We start from the raw sequence: 25,014 nt of genomic DNA on the forward strand, positions 1-25,014 counted from the left end.
CCAAACAGATCTGGAGCGAGTACGCAGCCCTGTTTTACGCCCACAGCGGATTGGGAACTCTTCTGATCTCGAGCCGTCGAATTGGACAGTGGCCTGCATGTTGTTGTGAAACTGGATGATGATGGACAGTAGTGTGTCAAGGCAGCCAAGATGTTTTAAGACGTGGAATAGGCCTGAGCGACTAACATAGTCAAAGGCCTTGTTGAGGTCGATGAAGCACACATAGAGGGGTTGTATTGTTTGATGCATCTCTCGTGCAGATGGCAGAAGGTGAAGACCATATCAATAGCTGATTGAGATAGTCGAAAGCCATATTGGCTTTCAGGCAGTATTCTGTTGGCGATGATTTGCAGGCGGGGGAGGATTACACGACAGAGTATCTTGCCTACAAGGCTGAGCAATGAGATGCCACGGTACTTGTTTCAATCTTGGCGGTCACCTTTGTTCTTGTAAAGGGACACAATGTTGGCATCCCGCAGATCTTTGGGGACGCAGCAGTGGAGCCAACAGGTTTTGAATAGGATTCTGGCATAGGATAAACAACAATTATCCTATGCAGCTCTTCCTTAAAAGCTTTGGCAGCTTTAGAATCGGCACTTGCTGCCTCACCGCTAACCATCTCATTATGTAAACTTTGATGCCTTTTGAAGTGCTGTTACCACCCATGACTTTCTGTAAATGTTTGTGTGTACATAGGATCATCAGCATGCTTTTTAAGCATGCCAAAAAGACTTCTTGCCTTAGCCTGTATCGTCAGTAGGCTAAGAACATCCGTTTTTGTATTTGATCTTCCATGCAGGTGACAAGTAACCTTTCCATATCATCAATTGGCCCAGCACTTTTCTCCGTGATGATAGTGGAGCTCCCTGATGTTGACAATTTTACTTCTTCACCGATTCAATTCTTATCCTTTAAGATGGTCGAGATCGTCGATTGTGAAAGTCCTAACTCATGTGCTATAACCATTACTGGCTTGCCGCCTTTCTGCTGAACAAATATGTTGAGTTTCATCTCTAGAATAATTGCTTTTCTCTTTTTCTTCTCACTAGAAATAGGAGCCACACATGGGACATGATAGGATGCAGATACACAAAATAAAAAACACTTTCAACACAGTATCAGTTGATAACACTCATTTGGGTGATCTCTACGGAGACTGCATGTGTGGTTGAATGGATGCTGTAGCTCGCTCCCAACGCCCAGCATTGCAAGAGTGTATCGTATCACATGTGCGGGAATAGATCGAAATTCAAAATTTGAAGTACGGATTATACCCTTGATAACTTCGGAAAATCATATGTCAAACCATCATAAGTAGAAGAGCATCTGTACACATATCTTTTTCGAGTCCAAATTACACTACCAATAAGTAGAAAATCTGCCTGCTGTACAGGACAAAGAATCTCATGTGATGTATGTTCTCTCACAATAAATTTGAACTGTGCCAGTTCACTTGAACAACTCCACTAGATCCCTCCCCTCCCACTCTCTGCCCATAACCCTCCAACCACCTCATATCCATGTGCATATCCAACCTTCTCTTAAACGACAGAACGGACCCTGCCGCAACTATCTCCTCTGGAAGATTATTCCATTTTGCCACCACTCTCTGAGTGAAGAAGCATCCTCTAACATTTCTCCTAAAGTTTTGTCCCCTTACCCTTAATTTATGCCCTCTTGTTCCAACCTCCCCTGCCCTCAGAGGAAAGAGTCTACTCACGTCTAGTCTATTTATTCCCTTCTTAATTTTAAATACCTCTATCAAATCCCCTCTCAACCGTCTATGTTCCATTGAATAAAGTCCCAGTCTCCTTAATCTTTCTCTGTACTCTAGATGTGGTAAGCCAGGCAACATTTTTGTAAATCTTCTCTGCACCCTCTCCACCTTATCTATGTCCTTCCTATAATTTGGAGACCAGAATTGAACACAATACTCCAAAGCTGGCCTCACCAATGCCTTAAACAGTTGCAGCATCACTTCCTAGCTCCTATACTCTATGCTATGATTTATGAAGGCCAACATACCATATGCCTTCTTAACCACCCTGTCTGCATGGGAATCCACTTTCAAGGAACTCTGTGCCATAACTCCAAGATCCCTCTGTTCCTCTGCATTCCTCACTGCCCTCCTCTTAACTGCATATGTCCTATTTTGGTTATTTTTTCCAAAATGCAGCACCTTGCACTTGTCTATATTAAATTCCATCTGCCATCTTTCAGCCCACTTTTGCAAACAAACCAAATCCTTCTGTAATCCAAGGAAACCTTCCTCACTATCCACCACTCCCCCTATTTTCATACCATCTGCATATTTGCTTACCTAGTTAACTCCCCCTCCTCCAAATCATTAATATAAATGATAAACAACAGGGGACCCAGTACCGATCCCTGAGGCACACCGCTCATCACAGGCTTCCATCCTGACAGACAGTTGTCCATCATGACTCTCTGGTGTCTATCTTCCAGCCACCTCTGAACCTATCTCACTATCTCTCTGTTAATCCCTAGTGACTGAACCTTCCTTACTAACCTTACATGCGGAACCTTATCAAAAGCCTTATTAAACTCTAAATAGATCACGTCAACTGCCCTACCTTCATCCACTTTTCTTGTCACCTCTTCAAAAAACTCAACATGATTCGTCAAACATGACGTTTCCTTCACAAACCCATGCTGGGTGCCCCTGATCAATCCCTGCCTATCCAGATATTTGTACATACTATCTTTAAGAATACCCTCCATAACTTTCCTCATCACCGAAGTCAAACTTACTGGCCAATAACTACTTGGCCTGCAGCTTGTGCCTTTTTTAAACAACGGAACTACATTTGCAATCCTCCAATCCGTGGCACCACACCCTCCTCCAGTGGTCATTGAAAAATCACTGTCAGAGCTCCTGCTATTTGCTCCCTGTCCTGGGAAATGTCCTGGGAAAAATCCCATCAGGACCAGGAGACTTATCCACCTTTATTGAAGCTCCAAAACCCTCTCTTTACTAAGCCATTCACCTCACTTAACTCACATAGTCCAATGTCCCTTTCCCTCGTGAATACAGATTTGGAAGACCAATGTTACTAATGTATATTAGATATGCAAGTTTGCCTTGTTTAGAGGGAGGGGTTTGATTAATGGGGGGCTTTTCTTTTTCCGTTTTTTAAAAATATTTTGATGTAATGGGTTTGATTGGGAAGGGTTCACACAATTTGTAATATGCATGATCAAGGTTTTATTTGAAATGTACAAATTGTCTTTTTTTTTATATTACAGCTTATGTATTGAATTTATGTGTATATACTTTTTTGATTAAACTCAATAAAAATATTCTAAAAAGAAAGAAAGACCAATGACAGTGGAAAAAATGGGAACCTCAAAGGGCAAAATAGAACCAAAATGAGAGCTTCTGTGAAATATTGGTTAGCCCACAGGCAGAGCATTCTATTCAATTCACAATATGAACGATTCCAGATGCATGGTTAGATTGGCAAGCCAAAGACTTTTACCTACGAAATATAAATTTTCTAATGACTTCAGGTGGTAAATAAAAATAAGCCTTTTAGTCAACAGAGTATAGTTCCAATGTGGTGGTTCAAGGATGAATGGGAGATGGGAGGGCAGAGAGATGGAGGGAGTATTGAGAGGATGCACAAGGAAACTTTAATTTTAAAAATAAAAGAAATTATACTATCTGCATGTAAGGGTGATTGAACATCAATAAGGAAGATTATTCAAAGTGAATTGAAAAGGCACTTGAGGGAGAAATAATTTGCAATCTGGCAGGGTAACAGGATTGATAGAACTGCTTGATGGACATGAATTGAATCAACTGAATTATCTCATCCAATCTTGTAACAAATGCATTTCCTGCATCAAGTCAATTCTGAAAGAAATTGAAATATTTGTTTTTAGAAAATTTGCCAAAAAAAAGACCTGTGGCTTTCTTCTCAGGTAAAGAAATCACTCCATCTTCAATGGAATTGACCAAGTCCTGGAACTCAGGTGGAACTTCAGCTTGCTTCCAACGTTCATTATCCAATAGAAGACTGCATTAAAACAAAACTGACAGTTCAGACATCCAAATAATGAAAGTACGAACATTAAGAATTTTCAGGTGTTACACATAAACTGAGATGTTTTATGAAACCATTTAACTTTTTGAGTTCTAGTGATTCAGGTTGAATTCTGATCTCTGATGTTATCTGTGTGGAGTTTGTATGCTCTCCACATGACCACATTGGTTCTCCAAGGTGCATTATTTATTCTCATATCTCATAAACATGCTGCTTGTTAAGGTCACTGTAAATTACCACCTGTGTAGGTGGCAGGAGAACCAGGGCATGCACGAAGCAATACATTATAGGGAAATACAAAGGAGATTGACAGAACTGTTCTGAAAGCCAATATTGATGTCATGGGCTTAATGACCCCTCTTGCTAGGTTGTAAGGAATCATTTAAAAAATTGTCAAAATCCTTGTGTTCAAGAACACTGCCCTATACAATTGTAATGTTCATTCAGATCCCCAAACAGAATCACTATAAATTTGGATCAGTAAAGCCTGAGTTCTGGAATATTAAATGGTTAATTAGAAAGATGACAAAATATGTATCTCAGCCATCTAGATGGTTCCCTGCCTCACAGCCAAGTTAAATAGTTTGTTAATAATTATTTTTATTTGTCACACGACTTTGCCTCACAGAATTAAAGGTTTTTTTTAAATTTAGCGATACCATATGGAAACAGGCCCATGCTACCCAAATACACCCATGTGACAATTATCCTATTCTCTCCAAAGATCTTTGGAATGTGGGAGGAAACTGGAGCACTTAGAGGAAACTCATGCAGACGTGAGGATAACGTACAAACTTCTTACAGACATCACCAGATTCAAAGCAGGTTCACTGGCATTGTAACAGCGTTGCACTAACCACTACATTAACCATTTACTTTTTGCCACAATTCCTGCACACAAATTGTTCAACTGAGGCATAATCTCATCTTGATCCTTTCAAACCCAACATAAAGCCTTCTCATCTGTCATTACTGGTTTCACAGTCCATCCCACCAGACACAATCTAATTAGACAATGCCTCGTCTATGCATTATTCAATTTCTCTGATTCATCATTCAAATTAACTAAATTCATATCCACACTCAATTGAATAAAACACTTGTATTCCCTGAGTCTTCTTCATATACTAACAAATACATTACATACAATTCTTTGTTATTCCCTCAAAGAACAAAGGCCAGATTTGTCTTCAGAAAGTTTGTGCTGTTTTTATTTTTAAATGAATCAACCAGGAGGCCATAATCAATTTCTCTATTAACTTAAATAAAAACGTAAAATTGGGGAAACTCAGCAGGTCAAATAATGTACTTTATACGACAAAGATAGATACAGAACCAATGTTTTGGGTTTGAGCTCTCTATTAACTTAATGGATGAATGAATCTTTTTTTCTTTTGTAATAAAGTGTTATCTAAGCAAAATGCCATCTTCATCACACCCACTTCCCTGGGTCCCATGGCTTAATGTCAATATCCAAGAACCTTTGAAAGTCTGTAGTCAGAGACTGCATTTCTGTCAAACTTTCCTCAGTGCTTCAGAACGTGTACCATGAAGAGCATCATGCATTGTTTGCATTTAAATTATACCATTATTTGGGAGGTCATGTGACGAGGAGCGAGCAGCAAGACGTTGATCCCCAGAGCTCCCGGGCCAGAAGAATAAAAATGGTTCAAAAGTCAAAGTATTAAAAAAACCCAACAAAAACAAATAAATAAAAACCCCAACCTTGCTACAATGGGGAAGAAGAGCATCAATCAAGCAAAGGCAGCTAACAAGGTGGGAGGAATGGTTGGCACCTGATTGAGCTGCCTCTTGGAAGCCAAGATAGCAACTTCAAGTCCAAGCTCGAGGCCCAGGAGGCCCCGTCAACAGAGGTCTGACCCGCTGAGGATGAACGAGGCTCGCCCAAGATGACAGCGGGAGGTGAGACTGACCCGGGGAAGAGGGACGGTGTAGCCTCCGGCTGAGCGTTGGGAGAGGAGGGGCCTGCAGAGGGACCTGAGCTTCAGAGCACAGCGTGTCACTCCCCCCCCCCACCCCGCAAAGACAACGAGAACGAGCGGAATGTGCCCGGGAGTGCAGTACAACGGGTAGTAGGAGCGACTCACCTGGGTAGGCAGAAAACCTTGGCCCTGCATCGGGAGACGGCTCCAGCGGTGAACCTAGCAAGGCCGATTGCAAACAGGAGGCAGGGTCGAGGAAGAATTGCAGGGAAGGCCTGGACCCACTGTGGCAGCAAGCTGGCATTGGCAAGGGGGGAAGGGGAATGGAACCCTCATTACATGGTATCCTACAGGCTATGATAAAAATGGAAGAGAGATTGGCCAGGGATTTAAAGGAAAAGACAGGTGATTTATACAAAATGGATAGATGGGAGAATGCCTTAATTGGATTATCAGGAAGGGAATCTGAACTAGAAGATAGAACTATCACAGCCAGAGGAATACCATCAAGATCGTGGGGTTGCTGGAGGGACAAGAAGGGAGAGATCCCATAGCTTTTTTTCAACAATGGCTCCCAGAAGTCTTGGGAAAGGAAAAATTGGGGGATTTGGTGAAGATAGAGAGGACCCATTGGACCCCCTACCCGCGCCTGAGCCCCAGTCAAAAGCCACGCTCGGTCCTGGTGAAGCTCCTGCGTCACCAGGATCCTGAGAAAATTTTAAGGCCAGTGGTAGTTGAGGAGAAAATGAGGCGGGGGGGGGGGGGATGGAACTGGAGGGAAAAAATATTCTATTCTACCCAGACATATGGACAGGCCTCCTCAAGCAAAGAAAAGAACTCGAGACAATAAAAAGGATGGCTAAGCAGAAAGAGTACGAAAGTCTCTTTAGGTACCCAGCAACCCTAAAAGTCATAATGCCAGGAGGTGAAAGAAAATTCTTGTCAGAGGCTAAAGAGGCCTGGGAGTTTGTGAAGCAGCTACTGGTCTGTCAGAAATAATGTATATAGGTGTAATGCCAAATGAACAATGTTAGTAATTTTGTTGAATACAGGAGTGCATTATTGGAAATAGTTTCATATCAAAAGTGTAATAGTAGATTTAACTGTTATAGATCTAAATACGCTATTGGGAGAATTTGTGAAAAGGAAATGGTCCAGGAGGGGATGAGGGTCGAGAGGTTTGGGAGACAGATGGGTGCAAAATGCACAGCCTTTGGAAATGAGGGGGACGGTGACAATATAAAGGGTAAAGTCACCAGAAGTTGAGGGGAGGAAGGGTTAGAGGGAATTAGATGTGATAAGGGAAAGTATATGGGTAAGGGGTCAAAGTTTGGTGTAGTATTTTAGGCTGTCTTCGTCTGTTTTCTTTACTTTTCTCCTTTTCGTCGAATCTTCTTTCTTTTACTTACCCCTTGGGGGTTTGTGGCCCTTGTCGCTGTTTAATTTTCTCAGGGTTTGTCGCGGGCCTGGCAGGCTGGAGTGGACAGCTGGAGGAATGAGGTTTGGCGAGGACGGACATGGAGTGATGGAGGTATGGAGGGAACACAGATCTGGAGGTTCCCAGAGCAATGACCAAGAGCATAAAATATGTTAGTTTTAATGTTAATGGTTTGAATGGGAAGATAGAGGAAACAAGTCTTGGCACACATTTAAAAAATGGGAGCGGATCTGGACTTTCTCCAAGAAACAATTTAACGAAGCAGGAACTCAAAAACCTAAAAAGGGGATTTGTGGGTCAGGTAATATCCTCCTCATTCAGTTTGCATGCTGGGTTGGGGGAGGGGGGGGTGGGAGTGGCAATTTTGATGGGGAAAAGTGTTCTGGTGAGAGAAAAGAATGTGACCATTGACAAAACAGGAAGATTTGTAATGGTGCACTGCCAAATATAATTAGAATCCTGGACCCTAGTAAATGTATGCAATCCAGAGCACTTTCCTAAGATTGGCAGAAGGAAAGGAGAACATCATGTTTGGGGGAGATTTTAATTTTTGTCAGGATCCTGTCTTAGATAAGTCAACAAAGAAAATATCTAAAACAAAGGTGGTGAGGCTACCATTGGCTATATGAGGGAGCTGATTTTGATAGGCGTGTGGAGGTGGAAACATCCGAGGGAGATGGATTATTCCTTCTACTCAAAACAGCATGACTACTATTCTAGAATTGATTTTTTCCTGGCTTCAGCCCATAGAGAGCGTAGGATCGTTCATGGAAGCTGAGTACACGGGAAGATATCTCTCAGATAATTCACCCAACATTAACAATAGAAATGCCAGGTAAGCAGAATACAGCATACAGATGGCGTCTTAATGTGTTGCTTTTAAAGAAGCCGGAGATTTGTAGTTTTATAAGAACACAGATAGACATATTTTGTGAGGCCAACCATACCTCTACTCCAGATAAATTCCTCTTATAGGATTCCCTCAAAGAATATTTGAGAGGCCAGATAATTGGATACATCAAGACAGTAAAGAAAGAATATATGAGGGAGGTGGATGAATTGGAACAAAAAATTACTCACTTAGAAAAAGATTATCAAAAATCAGGCTCCGAGGATCACTACAGGGCTCTAACAAACAAGAAAATGAAATATAATACGCTCTAAACGTATAGCATAGAAAAGGCCATAATACAGACAAAACAAAAATACTATGAATTGGGGAAGAGAACTCATAAAATCCTCTTTTGGCAGTTGAGGGAAGAACAGGCCTCAAGGACGATCAATGCCTTACAAATTGGGAAGGCCAGAACCATGTACTTTATTAGTGTCTATACCAGGGGTCTGAAACCCGGGGCTCTGGAGAAGCATGTGGCTCTTTCATCCCTCTGCCGTTGTTCCCTGTAGCTTTGAAACAATAATGTGAATATGGTAAATGGATATTTTATTTAAATATTTTTTTTATTTAGTTAGTTTTATCAATGTAATAATTATTATTTCGGAGATTAAGGTGATCTTGTAGCATTAAAATAAAACACGTTGTAATATTTTGTCGATCAAAATTTGCGTCACAGCACTGTAGTGGTTAATACCACTGTATGCGTCACCTGTCGCCGCCCGGCAAGTGACTTGTTTTGAACTTGCGACCCCCGGTAAGCTAACCATGGATAAATCCAAAAAAATAAAATTTTCTGATGAAAATAGAACATTTACTGCTTCATGGACAGATTCATTTGCTTTTACTGCTGACAAAGCTGGTTTACCTGTCTGCTTAATATATGGTGAGAAATTAGCAAACAACAAAAAATCAAATGTTGAAAGACATTTCCAGAATAAACACACAGCTTTTGCTGAAAAATACCCATCTGGAGATGAAAGAAAAAGAGCAGTTTCGGAACTGCTGCGGAAAGCTGATCAGAGTAAAAATACATTGAAGAAGTGGATGAACTCTACAAATTCAAGTTCTTCTGCTAGTTTTGTGGCAGCTCGGAAGAAGCCATTCACAGATGGGGAATATATAAAAGAATCGTTTGTCAAAATATCAGAACATCTATTCTCAGACTTCAAAAAACAAGAGTGAAATTGTTTTAGAAAATCAGAGATATGCCACTCTCTACAAAGACTGTCAAGGATAGGACCATAAAAATGACAGCAAATATCACCAGTCAACTAATTAGGGACATTAATTTGGCTCCAGTGTACTCAATCGCCTATGAAGAATCAAAAGATGTCAGTGATATTCAGCAAATAGTGCTATTATGCAGATATGTGAACTCTGCTGGGCCACAGGAAGAAATAATTGAGTTGATACCACTTAAAGGCCAAAGATGGGGGGAGGACATCTGTGAGGCTGTGTTAGATTATTTAAAGACCAAAGAAATAAACACCACCCACTTGGTGTCAGTGGCTATTGATGGGGCACCGAGTATGACAGGAGCACAGAAGGGGTTTGTGACTTTACTTCAGAAGTCACTAGATAGAAAACTGCTGATGTCTCACTGCATTCTGCATCAAGAGGCATTGTGCGCTCAAACGTTTCCTCCAGAATGCATAGAAGTGATGAATCTTGTCATACAGATAGTGAACAAAATAATGGCAAAAGGATTAAACCACTGACAGTTCTGTTCATTATTGGAAGAAGTTGAAAGCACATACTCTGATCTCCTGCTGCACAACAAAGTCCGGTCGGTGGCTGTCCAAAGGGGAGGTGCTGAAGCAGTTTGCTGCATATCTGAAGCTTGTAAAAAAAAAAACTTTCCTTTGAAAGCAAAGGGTTCACCTTCCGGAGCTAAAACAGCCAGATTGTCTGGAAAAGCTGCACTTCATGATGGATATGACAGCACACCTTAACATGCTGAACAAAAGTCTTCAGGGGAAAGGAGGCACAGCCCTGCAGTTTGGCGTTTGAGCGCAAGATGACAGTGTTTGCTAGAGATGTACAGAGAGGTACGCTGTCTCACTTCCCCTCTTTGATAGGGTTCAAAGAAGCACACAATCAGATCAATTACAAGCATTTACAGCATGCAATCATTGCAATGCCAACTGCATTTGGGGAAAGATTCTGTGAGTTCAGATGAAAGTCAACCTGATCTGGAGATCGAACTGGCCGATATAGCTGTCAAAAGACTTATGGGTGTCTAAGTTCAGAAGCTTGACAGCTGATTTTGAAGATGTTGCTCATCAGAAGGCCATTCTTGTTCAGAAGCACAAATGGAGTGAAACTGAAAACCTCCCCAAACCGGACAGCATGCAATCCTGCGTGAAGATCAAAGTAACGTCTTACATCCCTGATATTGTTCAGCTGTGCAGTGAGGTTCAGGAGCAGAAGTCACATTAACCAGGTGAAAGAAATCATTTAATGAGTTACTGTTTTGCAAATATACATTTTTATATTGGACCCTGAACTGATGTAGTTGTGTTTTATATTTAGGTTGGTGGTTGACTGCTGTAGCTACGCGACTGAGGAAATCAACGGATGGCGCAACCTTCAGAATAAAATACAACCTGGCATTTTTTTTGTTTGCTCTTTTTAATTAAAGCGAATATTTCTTTTTTTTTTAAATCCACAAGTAAGGGATGGACAAAAACAGGCCGCATTGTGCATTTTATTTGAACTTATACATGCCAGTGTCTTTTATTTTTAAAGGGTTCAAAATAATTTGCTTTGTTACAAGCAGAAATAAAATGTCAGTTGTTTTCTGTTTGTAGTTCCTTTATTTCATAAATGTAACAAATTATAGCCCACATATAGCACAAGTGTAATGAAACCGTACATCTTGGTGCCTCACAGTTGGGCGGGCAGCAACCTCCTTTGAAGACCGCAGAGCCCACTTCACTGTCAAAAGACAAAGGAGGAAAAACCCAACACCCAACCCCAACCAACCAATTTTCCCCTGCAACCACTGCAACCGTGTCTGCCTGTCCCGCATCGGACTTGTCAGCCACAAACGAGCCTGCAGCTGACGTGGACATTTACCCCCTCCATAAATCTTCGTCGGCGAAGCCAAGCCAAAGAAGAATGAAACTATATATGTAGTGTTTTCTTCATTCTAGGGATCAAACTGGTTTTGCGGCTCCAGATGGGTTTTATTTGGTGGGAAACAGGCTCAAATGACTCTTTTAATGCTGAAGATTGCAGACCCGCTGGTCTATACAAATCAGAGCTACTGTGGGTTTGATAAAGTCAATGGGCTCCAGTCTAAATTAGAGCTTTCAAATTTGGACCCAAAAGAACAGGATAGCCTAGATCTTCCCTTCATGGAGGAAGAGATAGGGAAAGTCGGTGCAGACTAACAGGTCTCCAGGGGAGGATAGGTTTCCACCTGGGTTCTATAAGGAATTAAAAGATTTACTGGTACCCCTCTATATGGAGGTGGTGGACAAGGCAATGGAGACCCATACCCTCCCAGAATCTTTTCAACAGCAATCATTACAACAATTCTTAATAAAGACAAAGGTCGCTATTGCTGTCCTCCAATAGGCCTATCTCACTGATACTTGCCAAAGCCCTGCCAAATAGATTGATGAAATATTTGCCAAAACTAATAAACAAAGACCAAGCACGCTTTGTGCAAAAGAGACAGGGAGCGGACAATATTGGCAGACTATTGAATATAATGCATCTGGCACAAACCAGAAATGAGAGGGGTCTGGTTGTGGCCTTGGATGCAGAGAAGGTATTTAACAGGCCAATGTGGGATTTTCTATTCAAAGTGCTGGAAAAATTGGGGTTAGGGCCAACTTTTACAAATTGGATAAGGGTGCTGTATCATGCGCCCAAGGCTAAAGTTGTGACGAATGGACAAATTTCTCCAGCATTTCTAATGACAAGATCAAGTAGAAAAAGATGCCCACTGTCTCCAGCTCTGTTCACATTGGCCATGGAGCCATTAACCAAAGCCATTCACCAGGATCCAGACATTAAAGGTTTTAGAGCAGGCCTGGAAGAACATAAAATCAACTTATCTGCAGATGATGTACTGATATATCTGACAGACCCAGTAAACCCGTTGTCCAGGCTGTGCTCTACATTGGAAGACTATGGAGAGATCACTGGCTACAAAGTTAATTGGAATAAGAGTGAAATTATGCCATTCACTAGGGGGACTACAGTCAATGTCCCCAGAACAGCTATCTAAGGTGGTCATAAAACATAATCAAATATCTAGGAGTTAGAATAGATAACAACTTGAATAATTTATATAAGTTGAATTATACCCCCTTGCTTGAAAGAATCAACGAGGATTTAAATAGATGAATGTCCCTGCCAATAACCTTGGTGGGCTGTGTCAATTGTATTAAAACAAATGTGTTGCCGAGACTTCAGTACCTCTTTCAGATACTGCCCGTGGTGTTGCCCCAGGGATTCTTCTAAAATTTGCTCTCAAGGGTAAGAACGTTCCTATGGAATAGAAAGGTGGCCAAGGTCTCTATAGAAGAATTGACCTGGGATTACAAATGCCAGACTTCAAGAAATAGTATTTGGCAGCCCAGTAAAGTTACATCGTCTCACTCTTCGAGGGAGGAGATGTACCATCCTAGGCACAAATTGGCCTCCACATGGTAGGTGAAAAGGTGGCAGAGACCTTTATTTATAAATGGGATGCTAAATTGTTATCTGGAAAAGCAGGCAGCCCTATATTAAAACAAATCATCATTATTTGGAATAAAATAAACCAATATTTAGGTATCAAAGTGGGGCATCCCCAAAAAAAAACACCCGACTCCAAATAGATTAATACCATTAATGGTAGGGAACGAGATCCTGGACACCTGGTGTCGGAATGGCGCCAGGTGCATAGAGGACTCTAACAAGCAGGGGAAACTTATGTTATTTGAACAACTCTGACGTAAGAATGGTTTACCAAACAAGATGTTCCACTTCTACCTTCAGCTAAGATCTTTTTTTACAGGACAAATTAGGTCCAACTATGGCTCCGGCAAAATGCAACGACATGGAGATCATAATTCAAAGGGGGAACACACGGAAGTTCATCTCAGCAAGTGAAAGGACCCAAACCAGGCCTTCATAAATCAAGAGAGATGTGGGAGTCGGACTTAGGAATAGCAATTGATGAGCGGTGCAGAGATTGTTTGGCGTGAGAGTGCGTCTGTTACTACATTGGATGTCCCTGCAATGTGTCGGATGTCTGTAGTATATTCCGAGATAATAGGAAAGGTGGCATTGGTGTCTGACCGACTATGGGTCTGAGGTCTTCCCCAGCACTTAGGAAACATAGGAACATAGGAAGTAGGAACAGGAGTAGGCCAAAAATGGCCCATCGAGCCTGCTCTGCCATTCAATACGATCATGGCTGATCTAATTTATGACCTAACTCCACCTACCTGCCTTCTCCCCATATCCCCTAATTCCTCTATCATGTAAAAAATTTATCTAACCGAATTTTAAATATGTTTAATGAGGCAGCCTCAACCACTTCCCTGGTTAGAGAATTACAAACATTCACTACTCTCTGGGAAAAACTATTTTTCCTCATCTCTGTCTTAAATCTACTCCCCCGAATCTTGAGACTGTGTCCTCTCATTTTAGTTTCCCCGGCCAGCTCAAAAAACCTTCCTACATCTATCCTATCCATACCCTTCATATTCCTATATGTTTCTATAAGATCTCCTCTCATTCTTCTGAACTCGAGCGAATACAATCCTAGATGATTTAATCTTTCATCATAAGTCAACCCCTTCATCCCAGGGATCAACCTAGTAAACCTCCTCTGGACCGTCTCCAAAGCCAGTATATCCTTCCTCAAATATGGAGACCAGAACTGGACACAGTATTCCAGGTGCGGTCTCACCAGTACCTTATACAGTTGCAACATTACCTCCCTACACCTGAATTCAATTCCTCTGGCGATGAAGGCCAACATTCCATTTGCCTTCTTAATAACCTGCTGCAACTGCAACCTAACTTTTTGCGATTCATGCACAAGCACTCCCAAGTCCCTCTGCACAACAGCATGCTGTAGTTTTTCACCCTTTAAATAATATTCAGCTCTTTTATTTTTCTTGCCAAAGTGGATAACCTCACTCTTACTAACATTGTACTCCATCTGCCAGACCTTTGCCCACGCATCCAGCTTAACTATATCCCTCTGCAGACTCTCCACATCCTCATTACAATTTGCTCTTCCACTCAATTTGGTGTCATCCGCAAACTTGGCTACACCACATTTTGTCCCCTCCTCCAAGTCATCAATGTAAATGATGAACAGTTGTGGGCCTAACACTGACACCTGCGGCACCCCACTTACCACTCTCTGCCAACCTGAAAAACTCCCATTTATCCCAACTCTCTGCCTCCTGTCAGACAACCAATTTTCAATCCAGGCCAATATACTTCCCCGGACTCCACTTTCTTGTAACTTACTGATAAGAAGTAGTTTGCACCAGTAGTTTGTGGTCTGTGTATGGTGTGAATACCTGGCTTTCTAAGGTGTACCTAAAATGGCGTATGGCCAGGGACAGAGCTAGCAGCTCCTCATCAAAAGCGCTGTTCTTAAGTTCAGGTGGCCTCAGGCTTGCTGAAAAGAAGCAAGTGGCTTCCATTGTTAATTGACCCACTGCTGCAGTACCGCGCCAACCGTTCTCTCGGAGGCGTCCGTCATCAATGACAAAGGGGAGTCTGGGTCTGGGTGGGCCAAGAAGGTGGCTTCAGATGGTGCAGTTTTAGTTGCGTTGAAGGCTTGGAGTGCTTCAGTAGACCAGGAGAGAGAGTCTTTTGATGATGTCAAATAGTGGTTGCATGATGGCTGCTGTTCCTGGGAGAAAATGATGGTAAAAGTTCACAATCCTTATGAATTCCTGCAATGCCTTGAGAGAGGTTGGTTTGAGAAAACCGTGGATGGCCTCTACCTTTTTGGGCACTGGCGTGGCTCCCATGATGGTGATACAATGTCCCAGGTGTCCAAGCCAAACTGATATTTAGCTGGGTTGATCGCTAACCCATGAGCCTGAAACTTGGTGAAGAGCTGCCAAAGGTGTTCTTTGTGTGTTCCTGTGTTGGGGCTGGCGATGAGAATATCGTCTAGATAGACTAATATTCCCTCCAGATCCTGAGTCACCAAGTCCATAAGGCGCTGGAACATCTGGGCCACATTTTTTAGGCCAAAAGCCATGCGTTCAAATTCGAAAAGTCCGGGGGCGATGATGGTAGTCTTTGGGATGTCATCAGGGTGCACTGGGATCTGATGATATCCTTTAACCATATCGACTTTGGAGAAGATCACAGTCCCCAGGGTCGAGCAGCGAAATCTTGCACATGTGGTTTTGGATACTTATCTGTCACTGTTGCATCATTTAACCACCAATAGTCTTCACACGGGCGCCACCCTCCAGAGTTCTTGGAGACCTCATGTAGGGGGGAGGCCCAAGGGCTGTTTGAGCAGTGGACGATACCCAACTCATCCATAGTTGCAAACTTGGTTTTGGTCAGGAGGAGCTTGAACTGGTGATCTGGTGGTCTCAATGAAGTCCTGCACACTCTGTGCAAGTACCCCGTCGTGGAAATTCGGGGCTAGCATCGAAGGGAAAATGGCCAGTAGGGAGGTGTACTTGTTCCTGTTGGAGGCGTGGACTCCCATTGGCTGTAAATTTTGTTGACGTACGGTGAGGGGAAAAACCTGGAAGGTTGCTGCATTCACTAGGCAGCACCTGGTCAAATCCCCCAGTTCGCTGGCCCGCAGAAAGTCTGCCCCTAGGAAGGCCTGACCCATGGAGGGGACTATGCACTCCCATCAGAAAACTGTGTCTTTGGCTTTGATAGACGTGAATAGAGTTCCGTAGCTGGGGATTGTAGAACCATTGGCTGCCTGTAAGGGGACACATTGGGGCTGTTTCTCTGCTCAAAGAATGTGGGTGGTATAAGGCTGATCTCGGCACCAGTGTCCACGAGGAACAGTTGCCCAGTCTTCAGGTCTCATAGGTACTAATCGCTAATCGCCAAGGCCACTAACGATGGCTGGCTTGCTCATTTCCCGGTATCCGGCCGGGTGTGGATCTGGGGAAATTACAGGGGGGGGACGCAATGTCAGGCATTACAGCCCCATCGATGGTGGTAGCAGCAGTAACCAGTAGCCTTGTCAGGACAGTCACCGCTCTGTGTCTGTACAGCTGCCATGGCTGTCAGTGGGGTGGGGGGAAAGGAACTGAGTAGTTCCTTCCAGTGTGGTAGCACCCACCAGACAAATAGGCTGGACATGGATTGAGTCTGACTGAGGGGTACGGAAAAGCTAGTCCTCTTCCTTGGTCACGAGGTGCAAGTGAGCAAAGTCCATATTGGAGATGAATGAGGCAACACAGACTGGCAACTTCGACAAGAATAGGGCTTTATACAGGAAACACGGTGCGTCCGTCTGCTAACACCACTAGCTCCTGCATAAGGTCAGAGGGGTTACGATCCCCTAGGCCCTGTGAGTTAAGTACGCAAACGGCCAGTTTGTGCTGGCTGAGTTCGAAAGAGTCGAGTAAGAACTAACAAAAGGTGATATACTTGCGTTCCATGGATGAGTGGTTCACAAAAGAGTTAAATCTTGCTCCTGTGACTGGATCCAGGGAGCTGACAATGTGCCAGAATTTGGTGTCTTCAGCCATTATGCCTCTTAGGCTGTGTGGCTGGTTAGCCCAAAATGGCGGCAAGTGGATGCCCATGGCATTCACCGTAGCCGGGCAAAAATGGTCGCAACTCTGGTAGGTTCGTTTCTGGCAGCTTCAAGAACCAGTAGGGTCCATGTTGCTGTGTGCTCGGTAGGTCTCAAACTGTTGAAACCTACACAGAGTCAACACTGTAGCACGCACAATACGATGGCGTTGCAAAAAGAAAGGAACATGTCTGCACCAAGCTGAGTGAACCAGTAACTGACTCTTTATTCAAACAGACAGTGCTACCAAAGCAATTCTGCGAAATCCCCCACTTGCCACGCTGACTCACGGGAGTGAGGTCAGCACACAGTCTCAGGAGCAGGGCTTGCTCCCTCAGTCCGTTCTTTCACCCTGGTGCTTCTCCTCAGTGAGGAGGCAGTCTCTGCACAGTTATCTGTAGGTTGTGTGCTGTGGTGATTCAGCCCCTTGTGTACGGGGCCAGACCGGACCGCTACAACTGTTTATTTTTTCATTTCCATTCTGTACCTATTTCAAATTATTAACCCAAAATTTACCTTTTTCACCTTTTGCTTAAGCTTTCCTATTCAGCTAGCAGACAAGTGGCTTCATTCACATTTCTTACAACAAAAGGGACTCTTGAAATAAAAATAAAGCTAATTAAATGTTTAAAAACCATCATTCTGTAAAATTTGATTTTCAAAGTCTCTTATCCGGCTAGTAAACAAATGCCCTCCACTTGGTATCTGGTGAATTAACCAGAATCGGAGAACTCAGCATAACTATCGACTTCTTGCGATATCCAAATAAAATTCTCAAGGCACTCACACCCATAAACTCTCCAACCATTCTCCTTTGCTTGACATTTTGCCTCAATGGTATTTGATACTCATTCACCTCCTTACACTGCCTCTTGAGTGTCATTCTATTTACTAATGGCAGGGGATATACTTGGAGGACTTGATTCAGCCATTGATCATCAGATTGGACTCAAACTGTTAATAGTACTTTGTTAATTTATTAATTTGTACTTTGATAGTCTGTCATCCTTTAAAATGTGCTGTGTTCAATCTGGCTCAGCAAATTTATTTATTTACCATCTTCTTTTGAGCATAACTTGCACAACTACACAGAGCTAAACCAACTTCCCTTTGGATTCAAAATACACTCCTGAGAGCAAACAGCTAAAACAGCACATTGCATTCCTGAACACTGTCTTACCCGAGTTTTGTTTTCCGCTCTTCATGAAATCGATTGACAAACTTATTGGCCTGACTTTGAAGAGCACCTCGAAGAGACATGCTTCTTCTGTTGCAAATCTTCTCTGTTTCCTGGACAAACATCTCTATTGTTTGTGATAGGGCTACAAACTCTGAGGAGTTCAGCTTTTCAAGGAAACCATCCTTCAATAAGGAAGCATATAAATAAAGCACAGGTTAAAAAAAATCTAAACCAAAAGTGAACTTTCATCCATTTTCATTTAACAGTTTTGTTGCTAAAAATCTACAATTCAATCTTGTACAATGGACTGAGCAGAGGGGGAGTGGCGTACTGTCGATTGACTTAAGATGTCTATACAGTACTTGAAGCCATCAGGTGCTGAAAACTGAGGCAAAGAGCTGGGATATCAACAAGGCTGAAAACAAGATGGCTGCTGATGGAAGAGAACAAAAGACAATGTAAAATTATACATTACTTGTCATTACACATGCATGAAACCTAGAGAAATTGAAAGAAACATAATTAAGAGTTTGGAATGCGAGAAAAAAGATGATTAATGTTAGATGGGATCTTGAATTATGAAGGACAAAGGCAGGGGAAGAACATCAGTTAATAGGAGAATGTCAAAGAAAATCCCTGTAAAATGAGGAATATAAAATACACTGCATGTGGTGAAAATCCAAAATAAACTCGTAGAACTAAACAAGTTAAACAGCATCTATGAAAAGAGAAATGAGTTCATGTTTCAGCTCAAAGACATGCTATCAGGTTTGGTAATGTAGGTTTAAAGTTACAAACAAAATGGTAGCGAGATTAGAATAAAATGGAAGGTCTGAAATACATTGGAAGGCTAAAGGTTAAATGATCAAAGGTTAAGTAAAAAAATTAAAAAACAGTGCAGAGATGGTATATATGAAGAATTAATTGAACTTACAACAGGAATTTGAAAATAATTCAGTTAAATCTCCTTTAGATCTCTGCTATTTTATACCATCATACTTTTTATGTCATTTAATCTCTCCATTCTTTCATCCTCTGACATACCTTTACTTCTCTTAAATGGAGGAAGAAGCTTGATGGAATTTATGAAATTGAAAGCCAATTAATCCCCAGGACATGATAGCAGTTGATAGGGAAATCGAGTTCAACAGTTGAAAGGCAATTGAGGTCAGGTGACCTAAGCATCACTATAAAAATTAGGGATCGTGAAGAGCAGTGTTCATTGAGGGAGCAGGCTGAATCAGAGTGGAAAGGCTTTGCCTCAAGGGCTTCAGTGAATAGGGGCTAAGGTGCAGGAGTAAAAAAGAGCCACCCTATTTGAGGAACAGATAGGATTCAGCAGGTTAGCATAGATAAGGGGAGGTTTTAGCTATTTTTTTTTAACCTCTAATCATAAACAGTGGGAATGGCAGCCATGGCAGGGGAATGCTCCTCTTGCAAAATGTGGGTTGGTAGGGAAGCCAGCAGAATCCCTGATGACTTCATCTGCGAGGTGCATCCAGCTGCAGCTCTTGACAATCCGAGTAAAGGAATTGGAAGTAGATGAACTCCAGATCATTTGGGAGGCAGAGGGGGTGATAGACAAGTTATAGGGATACTATCACACCTAGGAGGCAGGAGGAGGGTAAATGGGTGACAGCCAGGAGAGACAGTTGAGTACAGGGCACTCCTGTGGCCATTCCCCTCAATAACAAGTATACCATTTTGGATACTGTTGATGGAAATGACCCACCAGGGACAAGCCATGGTGATCAAGACTCTGGTATGGAGTCGGTCCTGTGGCTAAGGGAAGGGAGGAGAAAAGACAAGCTGCATTGATAATGGATTCCATAGTTAGGGGGATAAATAAGAGGTTCTGTGGAAAAGATAGAGTATCCTGGATGGTATGTTGCCTCCTTGTGCCAGGGTCAGAGACATCTTAGATGGAGCACACTGCATTCTCAGGAGAGATGGTGACCAGCCAGATATCATGGTCCATATAGGAAGTAATGACATGGGTAGGAAGGGTGATGAGGTCCTGCAAGGAGAGTTCAGAGTTAGGCGTTAGATTGAAGGACAGGATCTCCAGGGTTGTGATCTCAGGATTGCTACCCATGCCACGTGCTTGTGAGGTTAGAAATAGGAAGATAAGGCATCTTACCACGAGGCTGAAGACATGGTACAGGATGGAGAACTTCAGGTTTCTGAATCATTGGGCTTTATTCCATGGAAGATGGGACCTGTTCTGATGGGATGGTTTGCATCTGAACTGGAGGGGGACCAATATCCTTGCGGGAAGGTTTACTAGTTCTGATCTGGTGAGTTTAAACTAGATTTGTAGGGGGATGGGAACCAGAGAGCCAGTGCAGATAGAGGAGTGGAGGAGGGAAAGATAATGTGAAAATTGCAATAGAAGTCAACGGTTTGTACATGGTGGAAATGTTCTCAGGTACATATACTTCAATGCAAGGAGCATTGTAGGTAAGGCAGGCAAGCTTAGAGCATGGATTGGAACGTGGAATTATGACATTGTGGCAAGTCAGGCAGCTCAATGATCCAGGCTTCCGTTGCTTTAGACATGATAGAATGGGGAGAGGGGAGGGAGATGAAAGGGGGAGGAGTGGCATTGCTTGTCAGGGAAAGTATCACAGCTGTGCTTAAACAGGACAGATCCAAGGGTTCGTCTACTGATGCTATATGGGTGGAGCTGAGGAACAGGAAAGGTATGACCATACTCATGGGGTTGTATTATAGACCACCCAGTACACATAAGGTTGTGATAGTTGGATATTTTAATGTTCCACATATTGGCTGGGACTCTAATACTGAAAAAGTGCTTGGAATTTGTCAAATATGTTCAGGAAGGTTTTCTAAATCACTATATAGAGGACCAGTAGAGACAGTGGAATATTGGATCTCATATTAGTGATCGAAACAGGACAGGTGACAGAAGTTTGTGTAGGGGAACTAATGCCATTAGTTTCATGTTAATTATGGAAAAGGATAGGTTTAGGCCTTGGGTTAAGAATCTAAATCGGAGATAGGTCAATTTTGAGGAAATGAGAAAGGATCTAGAATGTGTGGATTGGGACAAGTTATTTTCAGGCAAGGATATGCAAGGTCACCTTCAAAGGTAAAATTTTGAGAGTACAAAATTTGTATGTTCCTGTCTGGATTAAAGGCAAGGCTAGAAGGCACAGGGAACCTTGGTTTGAGGTATATTTGGGATCTGGTTCAGAAAAAGAGAGATGCATCGTAGGTATAGGCAACATGGAGTAAAGAGGTACTAGAGAATAAAAAATCCAAGAAAAACCTCAAGGAAGAAATCAGGAAGGCTAAAAGAAGATATGAGATTGCTCTGGCAGACAATGTGAAGAAAAATCCTAAGAGTGTCTAAAGGTATATTAAGAGCTAAAGGATAGTAAGGGACAAAATTGGTCCTCTTAAAGATCAGAATGGTCAGCTTTGTATGGAACCAAAAGAGATGGGGATATCTTAATTATTTTTCATCAGTATTCAATCAGGAAATAGACACAGAGTCATTGGAAGTGAGGGAAACAAGCAGTAAGGTCATGGAACCTATACAGAAAAAAGAGGAGGAAATGCTTGCTATCTTAAAGGAAATAAGGGGGATAAATCACCAGGGCCTCACAAGGGGTATTTCCTCATACCTTGAAAGAGGCTAGTGTAGAAATTGCAGGGGCTCTTGTGAAAATATTTAAAATGTCCTTAGCCACGGGTGTGACGCTGAAGGATAGTTCATGATTCCATTTTTTTAAAAAGTGCTCTAAAAGCCTGGAAATTATAGGCGGGTGAGTCTGAGGTCAGCAGTAGGTAAATTATTAGAAGATGTTCTAAGAGATTGGTAAACAATTATTTGGATAGCCAGAAACTGATGAGGAAGTCAACATGGCTTTGTGTGTGGTAGGCTATGTTTAACCAATCTTATAAAGTTTTTGAGGAGGTTACCAGGAAAGTCTGTGGATGTTGCCTACATGGACTTTAATAAGGTCTTTGACAAGGTTACATATGGGAGGTTACTCAGGAAGGTTCAGATGCTAGATATTCATGATGAAGATGTGAACTGGATTCGGCAATGGCTGGATAGGAGAAGCCAGGGAGTCATGGTGGATGATTGCTTCTCAGACTGGAGGCCTGTGGCCTCAGAGATTGGTGCTGGGACCATTCTTGTTTGTCATCTATATTAATGATCTGGATGATAATGTGGTAAATTGGATCAGCAAGTTTGCAGATTGGTGGCATTGTGGGCAGCAAAGAAGGTTTTCAAAGCTTTCAGAGGGATCTGGACCAGCTGGGAAAATGGGCTGAAAAATGGCGATGGAATTTTATGCAGGCATGTATGAGGTGTTACATTTTGGAAGGACAAACCAAGAAAGGACGTGCATAGTAAATGGTAGGGCACAGGAGTGAGATAGAACAGAGGGATATGAGAATACAAATACATTATTTCCTGAAAGTGGCATCACAGGTGGATAGGGTTGTAAAGAGAGCTTCTGGCATATTGGCCTTTATAAATCAAAGTATTAAGTATAAGAGTTAGGATGTTACGGTAAAGATGTAGGAAGCCAAATTTGGAATGATGTGTGCAGTTTTGGTCACTACAGGAAAGATATAAATAAGCTCGAAAGAGTGCAGAGAAGATTTACTAGGATGTTGCCTGATCTTCAGGAACTGAGTTATAGGGAAAGGTTAAACAGGTTAGGACTTTATTCCCTGGAGCATAGGAGAATGAGGGGATATTTGAAAGGTATTTAAAATTATGAAGGGTCTAGACAGAGTAAATGTAGATAGGCTTTTTTCACTAAATGTATGTGAGATATAAACCAGGGGACATGGGTTAAGAGTGAAAGGGGAGAAGTTTAGGAGGAATATGAGGGGGAACTTCTTCACACAATGAGAGTGGTGGGAGTAAGGAAAGAGCTGCCAGAATTTGAACAGATACATGGATAGGAGAAGTATGGAGGGCTATGGACTAGGTGCAGGTCAGTGGGACTAGGTAAGAAAAAAGGTTTGGCATAGACTAGAAGGGCCAAAATGTTGTGTTCTAATCTTGTGCTGTAATGTTCTATGGCTCTACGATGAGCCATGTCCAAGATTTTATAAGGGTATGCTAAAAAGGAATTAAAGCATTGGCTTCTGTCTTCCAAAATTCCACCAAATGGGATAAAACTATGAGTGAGCCATTTTGGTTTATAGCTGAGGGGGGAGGGGGTTGAGAGAGACATTGCCTTGTATATAAAGTCATAAAGAAAAAGAATACATGTATATGTGATTGTGAACTATCATCGTTGGCAGGACATGACATATGACTATACAAGCTTCTGTGAAACTATAAATAAGATATTCAAAAAAAGTGTTAAAACAGGAAAAATAGAAGACAATGTGGGAAAATGTGCGATCGATCATCAACTTCGGCAGAAAAAATAGGAGACAGGAATACATTTTTTAAATAATGCGCTATTGAAAGGAGTTGGTGTTCAGAGGCATCAGGGTGATTCATATTCAAATAACTGAATTTCAACATGTAGGTTCAACGATTATTTTGGAAAACAAATAGTATTTTGAGTTTATTATAAAGATATTTTATTGCAGTAATAAAAGGGGTCTGATGATTCGCCATGTGGAATTTTATGCACATCTGGTATTTCATTGAAGCCCATTAAAGTGTGACACAGTGTATAGATATGTTTTTGGGAGATAAATTGGGAAAGGTTTGTTAGAGTAGGTAACATACAAACACTTTAAAACAAATCTTAATTGAAATACTGGAGCTCTGCAAATGCTAGACATATTGGCTCCACAACTTTTGCAAGAGCTTTGGAGAGTGCTCAAGAGACTTCACTGATGGACTGTTGTTTACAAAAAGCAACAGATGAAAGATCCTGTTGAAGCTGCAGATTGTCTGGAGATGTTATAAGAGGGTTATGTTGTTTTGCAAGCAGAGAGAGACAAACAGGCTTTCTCTAACAGAGAGAGAGAGAGTGATCACTTATACAGTGTTACTGCCAGTAACAGCAGCTGGGACTGGAACAGGACAAGCTGGCAAGCTTGTGGAAAGCCCCATTTGGAAGATAACCTGGTCAAAGCTCTTGTGGTTCATGCAAGAGGAGAGAACTGGCTGTCTCATGACACTTGGAATAAGGGAAACAAAAAGGAACTCTGGGGTGACCTGAAAGAAAGAGGTTATCATCTGGAGAACCCTGAAGGTGGCAAGTTTCGTCAGCAAGACACTGGAGTGGCTGATTAAAAAGGAATCAGTTATGGATGTCCTGGAACAACAAATCTCTCTCTAAACCGACAAGAACCTTCCTGAGCGGTAACCACTTATCTTTCAAGCACCAAAGCCTGGTGAACTCTATAAATGTTAAATTCTGTGCACAGTATAAGAATTGCCTACAACCAGTGAACGTGGAGGAATGAGAAGTGAGATTGGACTGTGAACCCAAGAACTTTTCTGAACTTATACACACATTACATACATGTGCACTTAGAATTAGAAGGGGGCTGTTAGGTTAGTTAAGTTAGTGTGATTCTGTTATCAAGTTTAAAGATAATTAAAAGCAACTTTTGTTTAAGTAACTATTTGTCTTGGTGAATATCTATTGCTGCTGGATTTATGGGTCCTCTGGGCTCGTAACAAAAGGTTTAACCTATTAATTTCTGGGATGCAAGTTTGGGGGAGGGTGAAAGGGTAAAGGATGTCTGTCACATGAAGAGAAATTGAACAGATTAAGCT

The 25,014-nt window shown here is 42.0% G+C and overlaps 1 protein-coding gene across 3 annotated transcripts in view; it reads right to left on the reverse strand.

Annotated features, from left to right (window-relative positions):
• The window catches only part of vps54 (VPS54 subunit of GARP complex), a 136,196-nt gene that overhangs the window by 31,075 nt on the left and 80,107 nt on the right, over positions 1 to 25,014 (reverse strand). For all 3 annotated transcript variants that reach the window (XM_069931701.1, XM_069931698.1, XM_069931699.1), the window contains 2 exons: positions 18,279 to 18,460; positions 3,928 to 4,040 (listed from right to left, as the gene is read on the reverse strand). In XM_069931701.1, the coding sequence (XP_069787802.1) occupies positions 3,928 to 4,040; positions 18,279 to 18,460 (295 nt within the window). The remainder of the gene's footprint in view (positions 1 to 3,927; positions 4,041 to 18,278; positions 18,461 to 25,014) is intronic.

This window comes from Narcine bancroftii, chromosome 4, assembly GCF_036971445.1.
Source record: "Narcine bancroftii isolate sNarBan1 chromosome 4, sNarBan1.hap1, whole genome shotgun sequence".
Taxonomy (NCBI): Eukaryota; Metazoa; Chordata; class Chondrichthyes; order Torpediniformes; family Narcinidae; genus Narcine; species Narcine bancroftii.